The sequence below is a fragment of the Crocodylus siamensis genome, chromosome 2 (genome assembly GCF_052110815.1).
Source record: "Crocodylus siamensis isolate JL-2025a chromosome 2, ASM5211081v1, whole genome shotgun sequence".
Classification (NCBI taxonomy): Eukaryota; Metazoa; Chordata; order Crocodylia; family Crocodylidae; genus Crocodylus; species Crocodylus siamensis.
In genome coordinates this window covers 49,759,064-49,774,232 of record NC_143396.1, presented here as the reverse complement: position 1 = coordinate 49,774,232, position 15,169 = coordinate 49,759,064, and the positions used below count along the sequence as shown (strand labels likewise).

The window sequence follows — 15,169 nt, the reverse complement described above, 5'->3', positions numbered from 1 at the left end:
CAATCCCTACCTGAAGGGATAAATGGATACAGCATTGACATCAACTCCAGACAGACACAAATGCCTATAGCAGAAACTTTAACATCCCTGGATGTTGTATTAATGACCTGAGAAGAGCCGTTCTCAAAACTTTTTAACAATCACCTGTAGACAGGTTTGTGTTAAGCATGGTCTCTTAACAGAGATTATGGATTCTTACCCCCATAACCAGGGCCAGTTTTTATAACCCTCCCCCCCTTCCCATCTCGTTTCATTTATCCCCTTGGGTGCTTTGAAGTCACCTTTGGCTCTCTCAGCAGTGCCTTCGTTTCCTCCCCCCTTACCTATCTTTTGTAGGTAAAATGGCTTTACTCTTTTCTGTTTAGTACCCTGCTCCCTACTTAATCAGATGCTATGAATGGACTTGCAGATGGCCAATGACAGCTCATGCCTCTCTGAAGCAGTTTGTCTATAAAGGTGCTACCCTGCCCTGCCTTCTGCCTACCTTCAAACTAATATGGCTGACATACCCCCTCAATACCAGGGCAGAAAAGTACTTAAGAAGGTTATAAATATGGGCGTTCTAAAGTGGTGTATGTGTGATGTCTCAAGAGCTTTGTTTGTGTTCCATTTGGATTAATTTGCATGTGCCAGTAGGGACAGGAAGAAATATGCACACACAAGACTGCTCTCTCTACTCAGCTTTAGGTCAAGTTATAGAAAATTCCAGTTATTAGAGAGACTATGATCTTGAAAGCTACATACAGCATCAGCAAGCTACTTTTTTGACATTTGTTTTTATTGCCGTAGAAATTGTAGTTTATAAAACCCTCAAATTACAAGATATACAGATTGTGAGGTTAATTGCAAACATCAGCAGCTGTACAATAGTACTGCATGCAGTTACTTTAGCAGTGTGCAAAGTTTCCATAATAGCCAATTATTTTTAAGAACATTAGGATGAAAATATCCAATAGAATCACCCTACTAAGCATCTCCTTTGTCAGTACCTAAAAATTGAGCACAAAAAACAAAACAAAACAAAAATGTACAGATGCATAGCTTGACAAAGAGGCTAAATGAATGCAACAGTGAAGGCTAAATTACATCCACATCACATGGAAGGACACTATCTAGTTACAGGAAAGTGTTCTGCCTTAAGAACAACAGGTGTTCCAAAAGATTTAAATAGGAGGTCTGAACTGACCATAAAATAGTGGTAAAAGGACAGTAAGGGAGTTTAGAGAAGCCCCAAAAGAGTACCATCTAACTTCCTTACAACTAAAGTTACATACTGTGCCCAATTCCCCTTTCAGGAAACGAGCTCAGTTCAGACAGTATTCTTTTTCCATGAGCTACCATTAGATAGCAAAATATGCTAGGTACATGCATAATCCACACCCAATGTTAATATAGGTCTCTAGTCACCGAGTATTCTGCCTCCCAATCAGCAAAGTCATGTGGATTTATACTAAATTTGCTCTACAGCAGTTTATCTTAATAAGTATTCAAACAGGTGCAATGATTTGTGTGAACTCTCCATTTCAAAAAGTCTCAGGAACTAGAAGAGGAAGAAGAAAAAGCAGCTGCATGTAGTGCTAGTTGCAAATTAGTTTTCTTGGCAGGGAGGGGAGGGGGAAAGTAGTTAAGGTAACTAATCCTACTTTCAGGTTCTTGTGTAGATATACTTGTAGAGGTTCTGGAAGAGTAGTAAAATCAGTGCATGATTTTTACTTTAGAGATTGATAGGACTTTAAAAGCACTGCATTTTTATTTTAAAATAAAAACCTGTTGGATTACCAACCTTATTATGGTGGCAAAGCCATATCTTGTAAAGAGACAGCGTGAACAGAACTTTAAGAGCTCTCCCAGCTACAAGCTATGAAAAAAATTATATCAGTTAATCACTACCATGTGTTCACTTTTATAAAAAAAGAACAGGCTCTTCCCCAAAGACTGCAACATCACAGCTGGATTTCTAACCCTGCCCTCACATTTTCAAGCCAGCCATGTTTGATTTATAGTGAGCAAGTTAAGGTGTGCTGGGAATGAAAGAATACTGTTCACAGTGTACTGCACAAGTATGTTGTGAATTGCTATTCACTGAAAACTAAGCTACTTTTTGGATCAACTTACAGTAGCTATGGATCTGACTCAGATACTGAAAAACTATTTCCTTCCAGCAGATAAAGTTGAAATAAAAACACAACTGTTAGTCAATTTTGAAAGACATCGTGTGACTGGGCTATTTCACCTTAAAAATATTTTAGCCAAGATGCATACATTTTCACCAGTTAGCAATATAGCATAATTTTTAGAAATTTAAGAGTTGCTTGTAAGACAATAAATTGGAGCAGAGGGAAGCTTATGCACATTTTTTATACAACGTGGAATAGGATCAGTGTAAAATCTGGAATTTATAACCAGAAGTGCCAACTGCTCAAAGTGTTCACAATACACACACATTCTTCTGGAAGTTAACTATGCAACTGCTGGTGCCAGTCTGCTTATAAAGGCAATGCTGCTGAGGCAGAGTCTTCTTATAAAAACAGGGCATGAAGGTTTCATTATTAGATGTTCAACAACGATTCTCAGCTCTGTGAACAGAGTCCTAGAAACAACAAGATTTATTTCAGAATAACTTATTTCACAACTGTATTAAATGAGCAGTAATTAAATCTACAAACAATCTTTCTATTCAGCAGATGCACAGAACACAGCTATTGTTTGGTTTATATGAAAAGTATCTTAAAACAGCCTAGTTTATGGACAAACCATGAAATTAAGCAGTTAACCAGGGACATGGACTTATAAAACAGATGATGCATGGTAACAGCCTGCCCCCAGAACCCAGTGCTGATGAGTGTTAAAACAGTGTCTCTTTACCACCTGTTAATTCACTCTATAGTTGAAGTATAGACAAATGATCAAATTTAGAGCTGGATTAGACAAAAACTGGAATTTGTAACCTGAAGTTCTTCAGAGTTTTAAGTCTCTTTTGTAAGCTACTACACCATCAGTGGGATGAAAGGGTAGCCTAAATAGGTACATATTCTACCTTCAGACAAAGTCTTATAGCAGTGTTCCTGTTTTTCTTTTCTATTTTTTTGGGGGGGTGGGGGGTAAGAGAGAGAAAGGAGGAGAAGAGGGAAGGACAGAAGGCTGCAGAAGAAGGGGCAAAGAGGCCACCAAGCTTTGAGAAATAACAAGAAGCTTATGTTCTATAATCTATCCCCAGAAAAGGAAAATAATAAGAAAAAATGCATTAATGCTTGCACAGCTAAAAGCGGCTAACAAACAAAATGCATCATACTGAACAGCTCAAGTACTTTGAGATGTCAAGAACTGAAATCTTTTCTCTTTAAATAAAAGATAATCAACAGTAATAAAGCAACTGACTTCTTGCAGATCACTACTCTGGGGATGCAACTCAAAATTGGCTTGTAGATGACAGGCAGCCAAACTTATCTGGGTTATCAACTAAAAACCATTCAGAAACAAGAAACAAGCAGATTGAAAAGAGTTGCTTCCTGAAGTTTTTCTTCATGCAACTGTTTTCAGAATGGAGTTGGAGAGCGACTGACCTAGAAATTAAATTTTCACAAAAGCTGCACAGGTTTAGTTTTTTTTAAAGATCAGTTTGGTTAAGCCAATGCAAACAGTCACCTGGTCTTTCTTAATTTGATGAATCTTTGCCTATAATCATCTTTGTTTACTTTACCAAGGAGCTGGCTTACATTTGCTGTAAAACCAGGCTTAAATCAAACCAAGAATTACCAGTAAGGAATTTGCACCAGCCCTTACTCAATTTAAAAGGCAGAGCGGGCATATTAGCCTGCACAGCAGCCTAGGAATGGCAAGGGTCTAGAATGAGGGAGCAACATTTTGTAAAATGAAGTTTAAAACACAAAGTGTCTTGTTCCACAAGGTACTTGGTGATATAAATACAAAAGTAGTAGGGTGGAAAGCAAGATACCACTTCAGGTACAGGCTGGAAGAGTCAATTAAGATGCAATTTGAACCTAATTCATATTAGTGTTAACCTCCATATATAACTACAGTTAATCTTGGTCTCAGATTAAGAATCAATTATGTGTGCATCACTTGTATGCAACAGCATAACACAGTAGGTAGTACCTATGCATTAACCATCTTAAAAAAAAACAAAACAACACACCCAACAATGCTTACCGACAATATGGATTTCTACGGGAGGAATAACGCAGTGTAAGAAATCGATAGTAAATGAAGGGCTGAAGCAGGCTTCCCTGGCCACTGCAAGGAGAAAATAAGTGTTCTCAAATTATTGTCAATTTACATTTCCTATTAGAAAAAAAAAAAAGCAGAAGCTTCATCTTTTGAAAACATGAGCAGCAAGTGGACACAATGATACAGAGAATTCAGGAGGGTGCAGGCCTAGTTTATGGCACACCTGCCAAAGAGGCTGGCCCCCACTGCTTTAAAGTTAGTAGCTATAGGTCATGTTCCAGCTAGCTTTGGTGCAAGCCTCATTCCCTTCCCAAACATTCAATTTATGTTGTGCTATGAATTTGACTCAGAGGAGATCCAAGTAGTCTCCAGTACCCATAAACCTCAGGAGATTACCATCCCTTGCAGAGAAGTTGTATAAGAAAACAAACAACAAAACATAACTCCAAGAGATCATACAATGCTTCAAAAACCCTCAAACAATGCAGGACAGACAGATCTTCATTTACTCAGGCCAGTTTTGTCTTACATATGCTACACAAGAAGGATCAGGTTCCTTTTCTAAAAATTCAAAACAAAGCCAATCAGGTGCTACTATAATGCAAAAATAGTAGAGGCCACATTCAGGATAAGGATCCCATTGTGTTAAAACCCTACACAGTAAAAGATTTCATAGACATTAGGGCTGGAAGGGACCTCAGAAGATCACTGAGTCCAGCCCCCCACCCAAAGGGCAGGAAATCAGCTGGGGTCATAGGATTCCAGCAAGATAAGCATCCAATTTGCTCTTGTAGGTTTGATTTTGCCTGAAGGGTACATGTGATTAGAAGTCTGTACCTGCATGGATCTCTGCTTACAATCTTAACAGGTAGGCTTGAATCTCCTAACCAGAAGTTAAGGGGACTCTGTAGTTCATTGAAGGGTCAGGACCTTAGGTCATAACTCTTCAGCAAGTCACACTTTTCTGCTAGCATGGTTCCTAGCACAGCAGATTCCTAATACAGAGGTAACTTTATCAAGAGAGGCTTTAAGCTTCATTGTGTCAAGTTTATGCTCTTAAGCTAATATTTTGCTACTCCTAGGTCATACCATGGACTAGACAAAATTCATAGGCCTATTCGTTCAATAAAAAGACAAAGGCCAAGTCTGTTTCCAATTCTACTGGTAAGATGGCATGAACAATTTGATGTCATGGAACAAACTAAGTCATGGAGGGGGGCAACCACACATGCAGAATACTGAATTTGGTCTCTATAAACCACCTTAGGCCCTGATCCAGCAACTGGTACCACATAAGCCAAGACCCCTGTACCCATGTACCCATGCAGAAGTCAAAGACTGGAGCTGAGGAAGAACTTGGGAGCGCAGAAGTAAATGTCGGTGGGGGGGATGATTAACACAATCTTACCTGAAAAGCATAAAAACTGTGGCCGGCATCAGGAAAATTTCATTGCAAGCAATAAATTTTAGAATATTCTGCTGATTAGCATTTAGCTTGTCTAAGAGATTTCTCAGAAAAGGGAAGCTATTTGAACCTCTCGCCTTAAAGAAAAGGAAATATATATAGTTAGAAAAGAGGTAAAATAAGCTCTGGTTCTCCAACTCTAGTTATATTCCAGTGTTTCTCTCAGCCTGAAGTAATTCAAATAAAAGGTAGCTATTTTATTTAAAAAAAGTGACCACACAAATTATTTCTCCATAGAGTACTTCAAATATAGGGTCCCCCCACCCTCCTTCCCATCTACAGTGGGGGGAGGTTGCTTTTTTAAAACATATACATTTTCATAATTTGTGAAGAAAATAAATGTTAATAATCTTTCAAGACAGGCAAATAAAATATACTTCTATTGTTATTCTAGATGATAGAGGGGAAGGCATGAGGTTTTGGGGAAGAGACATTTTCATTTCAGCTCTAGCTGCCTCAAAGAGGAACAGACCACCTTGTTCCATCCATCAAGATGAAAACAAAACAAGTGCATCATTAATGTATGTCTCCATTGAAGACTGGAATGATATTTAAGACGTGTTTAAGCATCTTCTCTTACTATAAGACACAAGAAAGCAAGGAGCATAGGGCTGAAAGACAGCCACTTAATCTTAAAATGAAGCAGGAAGGTTAAAAAAAAAAACAAAAACCCAACGCACAGTTTCTCACAACATAAATATCATTTTAAAATATCTGTTTAACCTCCTCTAATTATACTGTTTAAATGGGTAACCAGTAACACAACAGCTCTGACAGCTGCTGCTGAGAGCCCCTCCTAGGCCCCTTGGATTGGGGGGAAGGAGGGGTGAGATGGTGGCAGGCTAAGCCAGAGAACAGAGCCTTGGGAGACAAGGAGCACCTGTGAACCAGCACCCAGTTGCTTAATTGACGAGTCCTTAGGCTGCCTGCTGTTTTCCTTTTTAACCTCATAGACTATGGGTACTAGTCCCTCTCCCCCTTTTCCCTCCTGCCTTCCAGTTCTTGCTGAGGCACCCAGTGGCTTCTCTTCCCTGCCAGACTGCATCCCACTCTGCGCTAAACAATAACCACTAAGCCAGCAAGGTAACTGGTTATCATTACATTTATCAGTTGAACAATTGTTTAGCCTTTCACATCCCCATTTCATGTACTGAAACAGAACAGCAGCCCAAGTGCAGGCTGGAACAGATCCAGATGCAGCACACCACATTCCACAGCGCTGCAAAGTTCTCACAGGTATGTCTGCACTGTAGCCAAATACAGAAATCACCTGTTTCCCCAAGAGGAATAGACTGAAGAGAACATAGTAGTAAAATATATTAACCCTGAAGTTCTAACATTGAATCGTCACAAAATACTTGACTAAAAGAGACAACACAGTGCAAGTAACAGCTGGTCCACAAGCACATCTGTCTGAGGAAAGGTGAGAACATCCATTAGGGATATGAAAGTAGAAACAGTTAGGCTATAATATTTATTACTATTAAAGCATTACAGCTAATATTCAAAATGTACTACATGGTGGATGGGGTTCCTTTTCTACATGGAAAAAAAAAAAAATCAAGCAGTTTACTAGTACTACTTTTCAAGACTACCCTTCCTTGAGGCAGCCCAGCCTGTCTTTCTGTGCCTCCTGTCCCTTTCACCAGCAGTTCATACCACATAAACCCAAGTGCTGGAGCCAAACCCAGCTGAGTAAACCAGACTTCTCCCTAGGAGGAGGAGGAGGAGGAGGAAGGACATAGGGTGCAATGCAGTAGCTGGCAGCAGGAATGCTGCTTGCCACCTACGCACATCTTGCCCTGTAGCAAGCAGAGTGGGTGCTGGCTACTCCATCAGTATGTGTTATTGGTTAAATGGTTAACCGATATAATTAGAGTTTAAACAGCTATTTTTTAATAATATTGACATCCCTACCATCCATGTATACCATGCAAAAAACCCCACTACCCCCACCAAAAAATATTAAAATAAGGTTTTTCCATAGTACAGCCCTACCCTGCAACAGTCTCCACCTTTTTTCTTTTAAAAATATGAAGTCCAGCCAAAGGGAGAACCCATCACAACCTTTAACAGTCTATACCCCCGCCCCACTCAGACAAAGCGCTCATAACAAATGTATATAGCAGCATATCAGACCATACTTACATCAAGAACTTTCTTTGTATAAGTGGCAGCATGAAGCAAAGAAAACAGCAAAACTGGGAAAATACTCACTGATGTAAGTGATAAGGAAAACTAAAAGCTAAAAAATAGATGTTTCAATACATTTAAACTGAATTTCATATCAACAACAATCATAGCACATTTTCAAAAATGGGAATCACACAGATACAGCAATTCTCTTTACAGTAAGGGTGCACCAAATAGAGATTTTTTTGATGCAATACAGTTACCCAATTTTAAGAAGGGATATTGGTCAATACCAATCTGATTTCCAGCACCAGCCTGGCAGCTTGCAGAGCCGTGTGCAGCTGGTAAGTCTGGTGTGGTGGAAGGAGTATATGGGGGGCAATATCAATGCCCCCCCACAGTGAAGGAGCAGTGGGGCTGGGGCAAGCACTGCCCAGCCGGGGGGGGGGGGGGGGGGGGGGGGGGGGGGGGGGGGGGGGGGGCGGTGGCACAGGATGGAGCTGCAGCTTGGCTGGGGGGAAGCGACTCCAGCCACTGCGCACTGCTCATCCGGGAGCTGCTAGTCTGGCAGCTCCCGCCACTGCTCTGAGAGGGTGTGTGCCCTGAATCTGCATGGGGCAGGCCAGGAAGAGCCCCACACAGCCTCCTGGATGAGTGGCAGGAGCCACCAGACCAGTAGCTCCTGGACAAGCAGCATGCAGTGGCAAGAGCCATGGATGAGGCATGGCTCCTTCCCATGCCTGCCCCACCCCAGCTGGGCAGCACTTGCCCCAACCCCACTCTTCCTTTACCATGAGGTCCTTGATCTGTCCCCCATGCCCTTTTCCACCACACCAGACTTACCAGCTGTATGTAGCTCTCCAAGCTGCCAGACTGCTCCTTACTATCTACATGCTATACTACTGCTGCATACACACATGGGCATTTATCAGCCAAATTAGCAGCCACATCAGGTCAATTTCCAATACAATCAGTTTTCTTTATATCTGTGCCAATCCAGTATACTGGTGCACGTCTACTTTAGTAACATTTTCTTCATGGTTTTGATGCAACAGTATTACATAATCCATTTCTTTAATCTGCTGGCCACTACTTGTGATCAGCCATAACCCAGATCATTCAAAAATAAATAAATAAATAATAAGAGAGAGCACATCATGCCTGGTTGCATTACTAGTGCACGATTTACCAAGCAGAAAAAGATGCCCAAGTCCGGACTGTGCAACTTCTGAGTGACTGGCACCCACAGGCCCCCAGCCACACATCACAAGATCCACAAACAGCTCTACACAAGCCACCCCTTCATCTGCTGATGTATTGTGATGTGTTAAAAACACCCCAACAGCTTCCAGCCCTCTCACTCTGCTTTACATTGGCCCCGACACGAAATATGCAAGCCCTCACCCACTGCACCACAGGGGTCCACAGTGCACTATGCCACAAGCACCCCCGCCCTTGATATCACATGGCCTGCCACACAGGCTCCCCACAACACCACAGCCCTGATCTGCCACCCAGGCTCCCTGTGCACAGACACACTGCATGGGGTCCACGGGTCCCTCCAAGCCCTCCAGCCATAGGCTCCCTTAGTACCATGGACCACACCATTCTGTGTCCGTATACCCCTCTCCCCGCCTCCATCCCCAAGAGCAGGTACAGGCAGCAAAAGCTGAAAGAAAGAAGTCAAGGGGCTCTGGCAGCAACAGCAAGACAGCACAAAGGGGAAAAAAAAAAAAAGAGAGTGGTACCCAGGTCAGGAGCCACATTTTAAAATGCTTCAGGGGACAGGGGGAGGAAGCTGCATGAAACCCATAAGCCACTAGTTGGATAACCCTACCTTAAAGTCATTCACTAATTTCATGCGAACTTTGAAAGCTGCCTGGTAAAGAGGGAGACTCCTAATTCAAGACTGTGAAACGTACTCAGCCACCATAAACACATTGTAGCCTGTTTGTAGGCTTCACTCCTGAGAACTCCCACCCTTGATGAAACAAGTGCTTTTTGTTTTATGACTAGGTTTCATGTACTCCTTCTGATAATAGGTGATCTTGTAGATAACACATTCAACTACGACTCTCAGAGATACCTGGAGAGTCCAAAGAAGAGTCAAAGCACAAAGGAACTGAGGCCAAAATCCCTAAAGATATGCAAGTGACTAAACTCCTCTGGCAATCTGTATCTGGGAATTGTAGCCCATTTCTCCCACCCTTTACCCATCTTGCAAATTCTAACTTTTATTTCAACTTCATATAGTACTTGCATATAGAATTCTCCTTCAAGTTGGGACTTGTGAGTATTGCTGCATAAAGCAGCAGCAGAGCTGAAGGACATTGCTCATTTGACTATAATCAAACCAATAGGACACATGTTTAAAACAGGACTGTCCAAACAAAAGCAAAACATGTGATCACCATATATATGCGTCCCACTTCAGGTGTGTAGAGTACCTAGTCCAGACTAGTAGCAACTCAAAGCTGCAACCATCAAATATCTGTATAATGCATTACATGGATGCAAGTGATGCTATAATAAAGTTTTAGCAGGGAAAAAAAAAGCAACCGACAAAGCAAAACCAGATATATACTGACACTGTAGAGGTGGTCCACCCAAATTTTAAAAAGTATCACAGCAGGGAAGTCAGCCATGTTAATTTGAACGTACATGCTAGGCCTAACAAGTACACTTTGGATTTAAACCAGCTTCTCAAAGGTCACAAAAGCAAGAGGTGTATAGCACACTGTGTAATTTAAAAGTAACATACAAGATTAATAAGATACAAAAAGGCATTCTGATAAAGGATACTCGTAACAGGGTAAGAATTAACAAAGATGAGAGAATATAATAGGTAGTGGCAGCTGTCTTCTAATAAAGCCTGAGCCAGGAATGCCCTGCTGAGCTGAAAGTGTGGCAACCTCTGGTGTAAGCGAAGAGCACTGGTAAGAGCGTTTGCCAGCAAGGCACGCTGATAAAAACTAGCTGCTTCATGCAACCTGCAAGTTATCAAAGAAGATGTTACCATACACGCCAAGCCACTGCCTCCAAGTCTTCTTCCCATGAGAATTGCATCATAATTGCACAATACCCAAATCTATTTCCACCAGCACCTAGGAGTAATTAACTTTAAAAAATGAAAGTATGTTGGTATTTACATAGCACTGCTGGTGTGCATGACCGTCAAACCTGCAGCTATGACAGCACAGCATTTCATAATAATACATGGAACTGCTTAGTAAGCTTTCTTGTTGATTAAATTAGAGTTTATCACTCAGTTATGAATTTTTTTTTAAATGTTACATTTGTAACATGTTCTAAACAAAAAGAAAATACAAGACCCACTATTTAACCTGCACTCTTTCTGTCACACAAAGTTCATTTTCACAAATAAAGGGAAGTTCAATTGGTTTTGTAACATCCTAGCATAACTAAAAAATATAATACATACCCCAGGAGAGGCAAGACAAATAAAGCTGAACAGTAAACTGTGAACAAACGGGAAATCCACATTGCTGTGTCTAACTTGTTGGTCATAAGAAATTGCTATATCAAAGATAAAACACATATGTAGTTAGTAACAGAAAATATCTATAACAATCCCAAAATATTCCCCACCTCATTTGCAACAAACATATAGTAAGGACCATTGTTTTGTTCTGTGTTTATACAAACTCCTAGCATGATGCATCCTAGTCCTTAGCCTATCCTCAGCACTATGGCATTAAATATGAGAGATCTCTCTGTCCATCAAACAATACAGTTTAACTAGAACAGAAACCCATATTTAGGAAGCGGTGCGTGTCTGGAGGCCCCTTTTGTATATCAGGGCTAAATACATTGGGATCCCTACATAGGATCGTGGCCTTTCAAGAGCACAATTTTGCCATGTCAAAAAGGGGCCACCCTGGGTGGCAGGTCATATCAAGAAGGGGCTTGCAGGTCATATTCTGGAACCCTCTAGTAACTGTACCAAAAAAAAGAGTATTATCTGACTGCATCAAAGGGTTGCAGGCCCCATCCACTTCATTTGTCCCCTGCTAGAGAGTCTCACACTAGATTTTCTTCCCCACCCTGCTCCCCAAAGAACACAAGCTAGTCTATGGATGCAAGATCTGTTCCAGAGGGTTTGACTGTGGGATTGAGGTCTGTTCTTTGCTGATACAGTCCTGCAATATGTGGCTGGTCTTATAGGCATTAGACTGCCCTTTTCCATTTTAGGAGCCAGTTAGGGTTGATTTAACTTATACCAGCAGCAACAGTCTGCTATTCAAAAGAACGGAACTAGGAGGTCAGTTTGTGTTTTAGGCACAATCCTTTCCACTCCTTGTGTAACAGGGGCTGTAAACAGGTAAAAAATAAAGCCTGTTCCATGCCACAGGCATGTCTGGGTGACCATTCTGGGAAGGCCCAGCCCTTACTATGAAGTTTGCAGAAGTATTCTTCTCCACAAAGATTTGTTTTTAAAGACGTTTTTAAAAAAAAAGGAGTCAAGCTGTCAGGACTGAGCTGAAGTGATGAACCATGGGGTAATGATTTAGAAATCAGGTTACAAGCCTCTTCATGCCACCAGTTTGTTTCTGTGTTTGCCTACTGAAACTGCTAACATAAGATATACCATTGTACTGCATTAATTCAGATTTTAAAGTCCTCCTACAAGGGCACATCCCAAAACAGTCAGGACTCACTGGCCAGCAAGTGCAGACAGGTGGTACCTTGCAGGTGGTACCTTTCTAGCAAGAGAGGTGCTGCTACCAGGGTACAGCAGCAATTCTCAACCAGGGTCTAAGGTAGAGGAGATGCAGGCAGGCTTGGCTGCTCCCCTGCTCACGCTGCCCAGCCCCACGGCCGAGCCCGAGCCCGAGCCCGGTTTTGAAGCAGAAGCTGTACGTGAGAACGGGCACGTGTGGCGGGTGCCCGGGAGCAGCGGGCGAGGCCGAGACCCGCTGTGCCCGAGACTTCGCGGGGCACACGGCTTCTCTCGCCAGCTCATGACACCTACCGTCGCCGGGGCCTGCCCCGCTCCTCAGGAGCTGTGCGAGGTGCAGGGCGGCCCCGGCCCGAGGCCCCACGGAGGGGAGGGGAGGGGAAGCTGCCCCCCCCCCACCCTCGGGGGCGGGGTCCTTACCACGGCTCCGCCGCCGGCGCCGCCCTGCACTGGCCCGTTCTGCGCCGCGTCCGCCATGGCCGCGCCGAGCCAGGAACCTGTGGGAGACACGCGGCCGCGCCCGCGGCGTCAGCGCCTCCCTCGCCGCCAGGGGGCGCTGCCTGCCCGCCTCGGCCCGGCTTATCCCCTTGCTCCGGGCTCGGCGGGGGCCGTACCAGGCAGGCAGACACGGCCCGGGCACAACCGGCAGGAGCAGGTGACCGCGCGGCGCCCGGCTCGGCCCGGATGCGGAGCGTCACTTCCGCCCAGGCCTGGGGCACGCTGGGTAGCGAAGGCCACAGTCCAGCCCAGCCCGCCCTTTAACGTGGCGCAGCCTCACCCCGCCCCGTCCCGGCCACAGGAGAACAAAGTGTAGTCCTGCGGCGGCAAGTCACACCGAGCACCCTGCCCCGGGGACGCCCTTGTCCCTGACGTCATAACTTCACCTGCCCGGTGACATCACACCGATGGTCACACTTCCGCCTTTTGCGTCACTGCTGTAGCTGAAGGGGGCCATAAAACAGAGCAAGCGCCCGGTTGGCACTGGGGTCTGGCCAGGTCCGATGCGATCAGCTCAGATCAAGCGTAGTCTATGCTTACCTGGCTAGAGAAACCCCGTGACCACCGGGGAGGACCGCTCTCCTGGCACGGGGGTAGTACCTGCCAAGGTGATGTATAGTGACCCTCCCACTTAGCTGCTGGACTGGGAAGGTCTTGACTTTATGCCTACTGTATGGAAAGGGGAAACTCCTCCCTAGCTTGCTCCTGCTTCTGTGGTCTTATGGCTGAGGACAAGCAAGCCTCTGGGCTAGGGCCTGCACGTAGGATGCCCACCAAAGGATTTTGAAACATCTGAAGCCCCAGATGGGGGTGGAGGATGTTTGCAGGTAGTAGGGCCACTTGTGGTTCTGGACTGAATCACTGATTTGGAATTTGATTTGGCAAATTTGTCTTGGAATACAGAAAATTTAAAATAAAAAAATAAACCTCTGCACCACATAGATGAGGTGACTGAAAGGAGCGGGGCAGGGCAGGCACCGAAATCCGCCGGCTTACAGGGCCAGAGAAGAAGTTCCTTCCGTCCCAATCGCTTCTGATTTCACACTGTTCCCTCATTTAAGCCCACTGCCCTCAACACCCCCTGACAATGGCACAGGGTAAAGAACCAGGCAGCACAGGGGACCTGTGAACTCACATTGGTTCAGTTTACATCATGTTTATACAAGATACTGCCCATCCCACACCATGGGACCTTCAAGCATGCTGAGCTCTTCCTGCAGCTGCCTTCTAAACTGGCGAGTTGTGGGATCTCACGTTGTAGCAGGGCTGGACCTTGGAGTGTCATAGCCATGATGGCCCTGAGAGTAAGTAAGAAGCAACGTAGTGATAGTATCTTTTATGGGACCAACTGTACAGTTAAACAAGCCTTCAGATACAGAGCACCCTTTGAGGAAGAAGGATACTCTGTACCTGAAAGTTTGTCTAACATCTCTCCCAGCTGAAGTGCCTTGCTTCTCACTTGGAGCCTGCTACAACCTGAAAGATAACAGAATTTTCTAGTTTAGGAAAGGTACTACCACACAGACCTTGCTTCTCCTACCCAGGAAGCAGTTTACCTATGTCTGTGCTGCTCAAAGAAGAGGCTAATTAGCACTGTCAGATACAGGCACAGATTGGCCATACCATATCCTCCTTTATGCCAGTTTGGCCTAGTAACACACCATTTCAAGACAAGATAGTACAGTAAGCAGGCTGCATAGTTTCATACTATGCCAGCATAATCATGTTGTCTTGTTACTTCACTGCAACATGGTGGTGTTAGATCATCAGAGAGAGAGAGATCAGTTGAACAATGTTTTATTGAAATATTTACAATTTTAAAACAATTTGGAAGCCTACCGGTGTCTCTATCATCATAATAAAATAAATTGTAAATATATGCTTTGATATTTGCTTTTGGCTTTCTTATCATAGAAAAATTAGACCCCCTGACCTCTTCACTAACCAAGATGTGGGGACAGCTGCTCTTGCAGCCACAGCTCCTGCCAGCAGGTCTCATCCTGTCTGACCACTGGACATGCTGGGTGTGTGATGGAGGGATGTGAGGTTTAGGAGCTGGGGGTGGGAAGAGATGTGGGGGTGTTGTGGAGTGGGTGTGGGGGAGGTATGGAGTTTGCAGGAGTGGGGTGGGGATGTGGGAGGATATCAGGTTTGTGGTGGGAATGTCAGGTTTGTGGGGAGGCTAG

At 43.9% G+C, this 15,169-nt stretch overlaps 1 protein-coding gene across 3 annotated transcripts; it reads right to left on the bottom strand.

Moving 5' to 3' along the window:
• Positions 1-757: 757 nt before the first annotated feature.
• Positions 758-13,191, bottom strand: TMEM33 (transmembrane protein 33). 3 transcript variants are annotated; one of them, XM_090035843.1, is made up of 8 exons: positions 13,100-13,170; positions 12,906-12,982; positions 11,229-11,323; positions 10,589-10,776; positions 7,802-7,869; positions 5,597-5,730; positions 4,171-4,254; positions 758-2,590 (listed from the first exon to the last, which is right to left on the bottom strand). In XM_090035843.1, exons 2-8 carry the CDS (start codon positions 12,960-12,962, stop codon positions 2,461-2,463), a joined length of 756 nt encoding a protein of 251 aa, XP_089891969.1. In that variant the 5' UTR covers positions 12,963-12,982; positions 13,100-13,170; the 3' UTR covers positions 758-2,460. The 3 variants fall into 3 exon arrangements, with proteins under 3 accessions (XP_089891969.1, XP_089891968.1, XP_089891970.1); XM_090035842.1 differs by having other exon boundaries at positions 12,906-13,191; XM_090035844.1 differs by lacking the exons at positions 12,906-12,982; positions 13,100-13,170 and adding an exon at positions 12,780-12,825.
• Positions 13,192-15,169: the final 1,978 nt, after the last annotated feature.

What these genes read in the sequence shown, in the direction of transcription:
- TMEM33 (XM_090035842.1), bottom strand. Translation starts at nt 12,962, where the DNA reads ATGGCGGACGCGGCGCAGAACGGGCCAGTGCAGGGCGGCGCCGGCGGC. An exon ending in GCGCCGGCGGCGGAGCCGTG is followed by an intron (nt 11,324 to 12,905) that starts GTAAGGACCCCG and finishes TCTTTGATATAG; the next exon opens with CAATTTCTTATGACCAACAA. An exon ending in ATACAAAGAAAGTTCTTGAT is followed by an intron (nt 5,731 to 7,801) that starts GTAAGTATGGTC and finishes CTTTTCTTTAAG; the next exon opens with GCGAGAGGTTCAAATAGCTT.